The sequence below is a fragment of the Chenopodium quinoa genome, unplaced genomic scaffold (assembly GCF_001683475.1).
Source record: "Chenopodium quinoa cultivar QQ74 unplaced genomic scaffold, ASM168347v1, whole genome shotgun sequence".
Taxonomy (NCBI): Eukaryota; Viridiplantae; Streptophyta; class Magnoliopsida; order Caryophyllales; family Amaranthaceae; genus Chenopodium; species Chenopodium quinoa.
The window spans coordinates 2,264,746-2,275,594 of NW_018742738.1; the positions used below are offsets into that span (position 1 = coordinate 2,264,746).

At 42.8% G+C, this 10,849-nt stretch overlaps 1 protein-coding gene across 1 annotated transcript; it reads left to right on the forward strand.

Moving 5' to 3' along the window:
* The first annotated feature begins 7,322 nt into the window (after window positions 1-7,322).
* On the forward strand, window positions 7,323-8,543 carry LOC110723998. Its single transcript, XM_021903412.1, has 3 exons — window positions 7,323-8,076; window positions 8,179-8,255; window positions 8,409-8,543. Exons 1-3 carry the CDS (start codon window positions 7,323-7,325, stop codon window positions 8,541-8,543), a joined length of 966 nt encoding a protein of 321 aa, XP_021759104.1.
* Window positions 8,544-10,849: the final 2,306 nt, after the last annotated feature.

Consider the following 10,849-nt stretch of genomic DNA (forward strand, 5'->3'; position numbering starts at 1 on the left):
CAGAATATTGCCCCAAGATTCTCTGCCTTTGCTCATATGCACTATTTGAGCAAGGCCCCAGGCGGTCATGGGGCATGGTACACTCTTACCACTCTACCCTAGTACTTGATGACTTTGGACAAGGTGTCCAAATGGTCCGGGTGGAAGGAGAAGTTTTATTTGTTCTCCTCACCAACTCTGAGACACAACCGGACGCTGCGTCGGTATAATAAGGAACCGGTTCTCCTAGGTAGAAAATGTCCTCTCCCAGCGCTCTCTTCTAGGGCCCTGGAGCAAATAATGGAGCCGGGTTTCTTCGAAACCACAACTGAGCCCTTGGAGGATGGGACTCATATCCAAAGAACTGGATCCCCCACCCAGACTATTTCAAGGATGAAAGATTCTGTTTTGCGTGTGGGTTAAGCACCATGTTTCTGAAGGGTAGATCCACTTTACATCCGGCTTTTCTGTTGTTTTTCATTTTTGTGCTTCCAGCTTTTCATTATTTTTCTCTAACTTTTTATTTTCTTTTTGCAGCCGACACCTTGAGGATGGTTGATTCGGCGAAAACTCCGGCTAAGTCTGCTGCGCTACTGTGCAAAGAAAGCGCGCTCTCTAAGAGAGCAGCCGTCGACGCCAAGGAGGCCAAGAAAGGTGAGGTAAGGCTGCCTGACCTGTCTAGTTTCCTTTAAATTTCTTCCAAAAGTTTTTAACCGGCTGGTAACACTTGATTCTTGATTTGCAGGATGCCACTAAACGCATTCCACGCTTCATCTCCAAGATTTTCAAAAGACAACGAGAGGAGTTGGACAAAACCCTGGCTGCCAAGGCCGCCAGGAAGAATCCTTCCCAATCAACCTCTACTGCCAATCCGAATCTTCCTACAACCGGTATCAAATCACCTTCCGCCATGAAGATTCTGAGTGAAAACTAAGAACGCTCGGGGAATAAAGCGTCGGATGCTTCTACGGCATCGAAGGATGGCCAGCCACCCAATGTTGCAGCCAGTGCGACAACTGGGGAGGAGGATACCTCTAAGCCCTATCCTCAAACCCAAGGTAAAAACAAGATTGAACTACCTTGGCTGCTTGACTTTATGACAGTGAAGACTAAGGTTGACCCTTTAGGGGGTTCAGTCAGCAACCGGCAACGAATGAATTCCAACTACGTTGCATCCCTCTCACCAAGTACTTCTTTTGGTGCAGATCTTACATCCAACGAGCCGGATCTTCCTAGGTTTGCCAAGCGGATGGTGAGGACCTTCACCCGATTTGAGAAGAATTCTATACTTGATCTGCAGGTAGTGGACTTTGACCGTATAATGGGCCAACTAGCTGAGGTAAACAATTCTTCAACTTGATTCTGATATTTTTCTTCTATTTTCACCAAGTATTTTGTAATCTGGCAGCCATTTTCTCAGGTTATGCTGAGGGTAGATGGGCTCCGAGTCCCCTTCAGGAGAAAACAAGAAGAGGTAAATGACGCCAAATGGAGGGCCACTGGAAATCTCAACTCTGCTGAATATGCTAATTATATGTGTGATTTAAAATTAAAGCACTAGAGTTGAAACAGGAGGAGCTGATCTGGAGTTTGACGGCTGCTAACGATGAAGCCAACAGCCGGGCTAATGACCTTGATAAAAAACTGACAGATGCTAAAGCTGAGCTCAAGGCATTATAAGACGCTTACAAGGAGAACATGAAGCTCTGGACAGACATTTCCTGATTGGGGGTGGAGATTGTCAACATGCGGAACCAGCATGTAGATGAAATTGCCAAGGAGCAGACCCGGTTGATGGGGGAGAAAGAGCGGGACAACGCAACCCGCCTGAAAATCACTTGGGGGCTCCTCTATCCGGATATAGACTTTAAAGTCTATAAACTTAGGTATGACTACGCCGCTGCGGTGTATGATGCCCAAGTGTTGGGAGAGGCAGCTCCGCCTAACTTCAAGGACTGGGCTGCAGAGCTGGGATATGAAGTCTCAGACAATGAAGGAGAGCCGACGGAGGATGAGAAAAATGATGGCAGCCAGCCTCAGGTGGCTGATAATAAATCAGAAACCCTCCGAACCGATCAAACCAGCCGGGTCAGCAGCCTCTACCTCAGCCTTAAACCAGCCTCCCCAAATTCTGTGGCAGTATGCTAATTATCTTTCTTTTCCGGCTTGTAAGCCGAGTATGTTGTATTTTTACCAAGTGTGGAGTTGGGTTAACAATTTGTTTCATTTTCTTCTTCACCGGATGTGATTCCGGTTAACAATTATTCTGGCCTTTGTGCCATTTTCAATATTAATATGGAGTATTCCAACTCAGTCTGTTTTTTATACATGTTTGCGTTTGAATTTTTTTAATTGAATTTGCGTATATACTGTAATTCTTTGATATTATGCCTAACTTATAAAAGCATGCGGCAGATTGTAATCCGGTTGTTCTTGTCTAAACGGCTGTGTGGTTGGTTTCATTTCAAATTGATTGATTGGCTGGGAAACATTTAATACTTGGAGAAGTATGAGAAGTTTTTAGGCCAATCAATCACAATGGTGATTGCCCCAAACCAAGTGCACAGTCGGCCATTAAAACGAGTGCTTCAAGCCTCTTGCCCAAGCGGTAATAGTCCGTCTGGGTTTATTGCATAGCCATTACACAATACTCTTTTGCCCCAATTGGGAGAGAGATAGCAATTTCGGAATAAATAGTCTAAGTAAGAACTTCGATCGAAAATCGACTGATGCCTCAGGGCATCCGGTATTTCGGAAACTTAATCGTTCTGTAGACTATTCTGGTCAGACGGCTATGAGTTTACCAATTTGGTCGTTCAATCGTTACCTTCTGCATAGATACATAGAGCTGACAAAGAGTCTGCTCTCTACGACGATTTCACCCGGAGGGGTATCGCTGGACGCCATTGTCCATGGTGGGACAAGCAGTTTTATAAAATAAGCAACAAATCCGGCCATTGTCCTTTGGTCTTGTTTGAGACCGGTTGTATAGCCACTAAGCGTTTTTGTGCCTACTTTTCCAATCTGGTCATTGGCCGTGTGTTATTTGAACGTTGAATTCACCACTAAGTATCGAACTTAGTTAGTTTAGCAAATAATCCATCTGAGTATTGCCCAGACGGAATAATAATTATAAAGATAACAAAACAATTTTAAAATAAAGCCTGATTTCTCATTAATAGGCTTTTTGTTTACAAAGATTTAGAACTCTCAGAAGTAGTTTTTTTTTTTAATTATCTACATTCCAAGTTTTAGGCAGGCGTCTATCGTCTGGGGATTCCAGGCGGTAGGTGTCATCCCTAACTTCTTCATGGATCCGGTAGGGGCCTTCCCAATTGGGGGTTAGCTTTCCAAGCTCATTAGCCTTATCGATTGCCTCCATCTTTCGTAACACAAAGTCACCAACTTTCAAAGGGCGCTTGTGTACTTTCGTAGGCTCTCGTCATTCTCAGACGGTATATCTCATGACGCAGGGCAACATTGCCCCTACGTTCCGGGAGGGAGTCCAACGCCAGCCACATGGCCTCCCAATTTGCCTCTTCATCATAAAACATGACTATGAGAGTCGGCTCGTAATGTTCAATGGGCAAGACGACTTCAGCACCGTATACCATGAGATATGGGGTTTCACCGGTTGCCCCTTTGGAGGTTGTCCGGATGGTCCATAAGACATGAATCAATTCTTATGCCCATAAGACACTCTCTTTCAATTTTCTTTTTAACGCCGTCTGAGATAAGTTTGTTGAAGGCTTCAACTTGGCTGTTTTATTGGGGTCAACCAAGTGATGCGAAACAATGTGAGATCCTTTGATCTCCCAACCAAGTCTTAAGGTGAGGTGTTTCAAATTAAGGGCCATTATCAAACACCATAGACATAGGTACCCCAAACCGGGTGATGATGTTCTTCCAAATGAAAGAGATGACATCCTTTGTCTTGATGTTCTTGACCGGCTCAGTGATGAGTGTCATTTATGGCACTCATAGGGTAGTCTTTTAGGGTTATTTCTTTCCCCTTTTCATACTTTCTTCACTTATTTTTGGTCGTTTTTCCTTTAGTTTCTCTTTTCCCTCTTTTCTTTATGATTCTCGTGTTTTTATCGTGTTTTCCTTTATTTGTCTCTTTTTCCCTTTTAATTCCTCTCTTTGTGTACTTGTGTAGGTATTGTGAGAATCACTTTGGCAAAGGATTCAATTAAGGACTTTAATGATCAAGAAAGGAAGAAGCATTTGGCTTGAGAGGGCTTGGAGAGGCCTCAGAGAGGTTTCCAAGGCAATCCAGCAGGCCGCGGGCGCGGATCATCTTGCCGCGGGCGCGGGCCCATGTTACTCAAAATTGCCAAAACTTGGCAGGAACTTGTCGCGGTTGCCCCGCGAACTCTCCGCGGGCGCGGGTAAAATGGAGAGGCCGCTCCATTCAAAGAGACCGCGACACCCTGATTAGCCTTTGGGAGCAGGGGATTAGCCGCGGGCGCGGGTTTCACTGCCGCGGGCGAGGATCTCTGTTTCTGCGGGCGCGAGGTCTGCCCAGATAGCCCGCGGAGGGTTCCGTACCCATTTTTCCGCGGGCGCGGGTCTATCGAGAGAGGGTGCGGGAGCTGCCAATTTCTTCTTTGCTTATAAATAGAATTGTATTTCCTTTTTGAAAGGGGACTTTTGATAATTTTTCATTAGCTTAGTTTTAGAGAGAGAAGTTAGAGAGAAGTTCTTGGTTTTGGATTTGTAACTCAACATTTGACAAATCAAGTTTGGATTTCTTCATTTTCAATCATCAATATTAGTGAGAATCTCTTCCTTCTTTCATCTTTTACTTACTTGCTATTTGATTTTTGCTTGTTACTTGTTCTTCTTTGAATTTGAATTTGATATTGTTGATTATTTTTTATTTCTCTTAGATTTTGATATAGAAATGAAGACTAAAGCACTTTCTAGTTATTTGTTCTTGAATTTCACCATGATTAGTGAGTAGATTAGTTGCTAGGGAAAGGGGGAAGCATGTTTGATTAATGAAATTGCTAGTTGATGCTCTTTGATTGATTGATTTCTTGAAATTAAATTGGTTGACATAGTTTTGCATGTGATTGATTAGACTAGGAGTGATTAACCTATAAGATTAATCTAGATTGCATTGCAACTCTTAATGACATGAACAATCGAATTGAAAGTTGCTTAATTGATTGGGTTTGCTTGTGATTCTTCTTGATTTGCCTTTCATAGTGACACCTAGATTGGCCTATAGGAGATAGCATTTGAACTCTCTTGATTGCTACTATTGTTTGTCCATTGCAATACTTTAATTAATTGATTGAGCTCTAAACTAGCATTATCATTGAACTTGCATGTGGAACCCATATCCCTAGTGTTTAGACCTTTGTTTTACTTGATTAGACTTGCTTTATTTTACCATAGTGCCAACCATAATATCAACTCCATCTTCGAGGTAGCTTGACTTAGACTCTAGTTTTCATCATTGCATTCCCTAGGGATCGACCCTTAACTTGCCCTGTATTCATAAAAGGTTGGTTAGGTGTTTACAAATTTAGTTTGACCGAGGGAAGATTAGATAACGACCTAGTTTTCCCCTCGTCAAAATGGCGCCGTTGTCGGGGAATGCTATTGGTGTTTAGCTTTTGTTGTTGAGTCTACTTCATTTTAATTGAAAATATATATACAAAAAGATTTTGTTTCGTTAGGCTACACTTGTAGCCGTGCTACTAATATTTTCTTTGAAGTTTTGCATGCATAGAGCTCGTGATCGATCCATTGTGCCTTTTGACCCGGAAATTGAGAGGACTCTCTCAAGAAGAAGAATAGCTAATCGATTCTCCTTGGGGTATAGTTCTTCAAGTGAAGAAGAGATTGAAGAAGAGCAAGGCATGGGAGAAAATCCGAGAGTGGCCTTGAAGGAGCTAGGAATACCCGGTGCTTATAGGTTTGAGAGCGGCATAGCTCCGCCTACAACACTGGAAAATGATTTCGAGATTCGGCCGGTCATGATCACCTTAATTGAGAGGAGGCAATATAGTGGGGCTAAGAATGAGAGCCCGTTGAACCATCTTAAAGAATTTGAAAAATATTGCAACACCATCAAAGTCAACGGAGTTTCTCAAGAGTTCATACGCCTCAAGTTGTTCCCCTTCTCTCTCATAGGAAGATCCTTAGAGTGGTTAGATAAAGAGGTGAAGCCCAATTCCTTGAGAACATGGGATGATGTTACAAAGGCCTTCTTGTCCCGTTTTTACCCTCAAAAGAAGACGGCAGAGGCAAGAGGCTTTATTCAAGGGTTCAAGAAAAGGCCAAATGAAAGCCTTTACAAAGCATGGCAAAGATACAAAGAGTATCAAAGGGAGTGCCCTCACCACGGAATCCCAACATACCAAGTGGTCCAAATCTTGTATGGCGGTTTAAGTCCCCAAGGCAAGTCATGCCTTTATGGGGGGGCCGGGGGTCCTATCATGAACAAGACCGAAGAAGAAGTGGTGGACATCATTGAGGATGTGGTGACGTACTATAGAGATTAGCAAGATGGGGAGAGAGACTCTTCAAGCAAGCAATCTTCATTGTACTCGGTAGACCATCTAAATGCGATCAACAACCTTTCCTCCCAAATGACAAACTTGGGAAAGGAGATGACCGCAATCAAAGCCAAGTTGGAGAGCACTTCTACATCATCCCAAGCTACGAACCTTCCCTCCCAATTTAAAGGGAGAGGTACTCCTTCTAACTCTCAACCCCTTCCCTCTTCACATAATATGCCTATGGGTTGTTTGTTTTGTGATGCATGTGGATCGTATGATCATGACTCTAGTAATTGTCCTAATGAATGTGTTGATGAGTTTGATAACAATGAGAGTGAGCATGTGAATTATGTGTCAAATAATAATGCTCAAAGGTTTGATAATCAAAGAGGTCAATGGAATAGGAATTACCAAAACCAAGGCAATTTTTACAACTATAATCAAGGTGGTGGTTATAGAAACCAAGGGAACCAAGGTTTTCGTGGTAGCTATAATAATCAAGGTTATAGTGGCCAAAATCAAAGCCAAAATTATGGTAATCAAAACCAAGGTTATAGAAATCACAACCAAGGTAGTGGTAACCATAATCAAGGTAGTGGTAACCATAATCAAGGTGGTGGTAACCATAATCAAGGTTATGGACAAAATCAAAATAGGGGTACTTGGAACAATCCAGGGAAGGGCAATTTTCAAAATAATGCTCAAAGAGGTCCCCCACCCGGATTTGTTCCAAGGACTCAAGGAGAAAATTCCTATTCCCATCCTTCTTCACCTAGGACCAATTTGGAAGAAGTAATTGAGAATCAAACCAAGTTGTTGAACACATACATGGCCGTTAGTGATAAGAAGTTCAATGAAATGATGACCCACAATAAAATGCTTGAAAATCAAATTTCTCAACTTGCTAATGCTTTGAAAGATCATGCAAGCCCTTCTTCTTTACCTTCCCAAGGTCTTGATCCCAAGAAACACGTGAATGCTATTGTTACTAGGAGCGGTAAGGTTCTTGAGGAGAGATTGCCTAGGAAGGGTGAGGATAAGAAGATTCCTAAGAAAGCCTTGGTTGAGAATGAGGGGGTTAGGGCATCATTGGATGAGGTTGTGGTTGAGACACCTAGAGAGGTGAGAGTAGAGAAAGAAATTGTGAAACCAAAGCTCCCTTACCCACAAAAATTCATGAGACACAAATTGGATGAGCAATTTGGGAGATTCATTGATATGCTAAAACAACTTCATTTTTCTCTACCTTTTACCGATGTGATCAACCAAATGCCAAATTATGCCAAATTCCTCAAGAACATTTTGAGTGGGGAAAGGACTTGTGAGGTTGTGGAAACTATCAATTTGACCGAAAATTGTAGTGCTATCATCATGAACAAAATGCCACCCAAATTGAAAGACCCCGGAAACTTCTCCATCCCTTGTGCCATTAACAAGATGCAAATTGATAATGCCTTATGTGACTTGGGAGCTAGTGTTAGCATAATGCCATATTCGGTTTATCAAAGGCTTGAACTAGGGGAACTCTTACCTTCTAACATTACCTTGCAATTAGCCGATAGGTCTATCAAGTTTCCAAAAGGTAAGGTAGAAGATGTTCCATTGAGGGTTGGGAAGTTTGTGTTCCCGGTGGATTTTATTGTTCTTGAAATGGATGAAGATGCTACCATTCCAATCATTTTAGGTAGACCCTTTCTTGCTACCTCGGGTGCTATGATTGATGTTAGGAGTGCAAAGATTTCCCTTAAGGTAGGAGATGAGGTCATTGAATTTGATTTGAATGAAAACATGAAATATCCATCTTCTTCTCTAGAAAATTGCATGATGATTGATTTACTTGATCATGTTGTGTCTTCCATGCATGAGCACTTGCTTACCTCTAACGATGCTCTTGAGAATGTTTTGTTGAACAAGGAGAAAGTAGGTACACCATGCAAGGAAGTGGCATTCTATGAAGAATTGCTTAATGGAAGCATGGAAGAAGTGGATGAGCAAATGTGCTTGAAAATCTCAAGCCAAGAGGCTTTGCAAGCGGCCACATCAAAGTAAGGTAATGGTGTGCCTATGGTAGAGCTCAAACCTCTACCATCACACCTTAGGTATGAGTTCTTGGGCCCTCGTTCCACTTATCCCGTGATAGTTAGTGCATCCTTGAGCGTGAGCCAAGCTCAAGCGTTATGTGGTGTTTTGAGAAAGCACCAAGGTGCTTTGGGGTACACAATTGATGATCTTAAAGGTATAAGCCCGCCTTGTGCCAACACCGTATAACACTTGAGGAAGGCGCCCTTCCTTTTATCGAACGACAAAGAAAACTACATCCCCAAATGGGAGAGGTAGTTAATAAGGAGATCACCAAGCTATTGAATGCGGGAATCATATTCCCCATCTCTAGCTCAAGGTGGATCTCCCCCGTGCATGTCGTTCCAAAGAAGGGGGGCATGACCGTGGTTGAGAATGAGAAGGGTGAGCTCATTCCAACTAGGACGGTCACGGGTTGGCGGATGTGTATAGACTATAGACGTGTAAACACATCCACCAAGAAGGATCATTTCCCTCTTCCATTTATTGATCAAATGCTTGAAAGACTAACAAGGCACAAGTTCTATTGTTTCCTCGATGGATATTCGGGATTCTTCCAAATCCCCATTCACCCCGATGATCAAGAGAAAACTACCTTCACATGTCCTTATGGGACCTTTTCCTATCGAAGAATGCCCTTTGGGTTATGCAATGCTCCCACTACATTCCAAAGGTGCATGATGAGTATCTTTGGGGATATGTTGGAGGAGGAAATGGAGGTTTTCATGGATGACTTTTCGGTGGGGGGTGTCTCATTTGAGGAGTGCCCTGTGAACCTTGAGAAGTGTTTGGAAAGATGTGTTAAGGTCAATCTTGTTTTGAATTGGGAGAAATGCCTATTCATGGTGGAAGAAGGTATAGTGCTTGGGCACAAGATTTCAAATAGAGGCATTGAGGTGGATAAGGCAAAAATAGAAGTTATTGAGAAACTTCCACCTCTGGTGAATGTCAAGGGTGTGAGATCGTTCCTTGGTCATGCGGGTTTCTATAGAAGATTCATCAAGGATTTTTCACTTATTGCTAAGCCCCTAAATGACCTTTTTTCAAAAGGATGTTGAGTTCATTTTTGATGACAAATGCTTGAAGGCACATTTGATAAATTGAAGAAGGCCCTTATCTCCACTCCTATTGTTCAAGCCCCAAGGTGGGATCTTCCTTTTGAATTGATGTTTGATGCAAGTGATTGGGCTATTGGAGGTGTTTTGGGACAACGTGTAAAAAAGAAGCTTCATGTGATCTATTATATGTCCAAGACACTCAATGGGGCTCAAAAGAACTACACAACAACGGAAAAAGAATTTTTAGCAATTGTGCACTCTTTTGAGAAATTCTGTTGTTACTTGTTGGGTTCCAAGAGCATAGTCTTCACGGACCACGCGGCCCTCAAGTATCTCTTTGCCAAGAAAGAGTCCAAGACTAGGTTGATTCGATGGGTGCTTGAATTGCAAACATTTGAGATTGAGATTAGGGATAAGAAGGGTGCGAAGAGTGTTGTGGCGGACCATCTTTCTCGCCTTGAGGGTGATCACATTCATGATGATGGTTCACCAATTGAGGATAGAATTCTTGATGACTTCTTATATGCCATAGAGGTGAAGGAACTCCCATGGTATGCCGACTTGGTGAATTTTCTAGCATGTGGGGAGTTTCCACCCTCTTTCTCAAAGAACCAAAGGAAGAAAATCAAAAGGGAGGCAACACATTACTTGTGGGATGGTCTCCTATACAAACGAGGGGTTGATGGCTTACTTAGGCGTTGTGTTCCGAATGAAGAGTTGCCTAGTGTTTTAAGGATGTCCCACTCGAACCCTAGTGGTGGGCATATGGGTGTTTCCAAGACCGCTACCAAGGTTCTTCAATGTGGTTTGTGGTGGCCGCAACTCTTCAAGGACTCATGGGGCATTGTGAAGTCATGTGACCGATGTCAAAGGGTTGGGAATATCTCCAAGAGGAATGAAATGCCTCAACAACCCATTCTTCAGTTAGAGGTGTTCGATGTTTGGGGGATTGACTTCATGGGACCGTTCCCATCTTCATATGGTAATCAATTCATACTTGTGGCTGTGGACTATGTTTCTAAATGGGTTGAGGCCATTGCCTCCCCTACTAATGACCACAAAGTAGTGCTGAAGTTGTTCAACAAAATCATCTTCCCAAGGTTTGGCGTGCCTAAGGCTGTGGTAAGCGATAACGGATCTCATTTTGTTCACAATGCTTTCCAAAAGATGTTGAGGAAACATGGAGTGCATCAACGGTTCGGCCTTCCATATCATCCT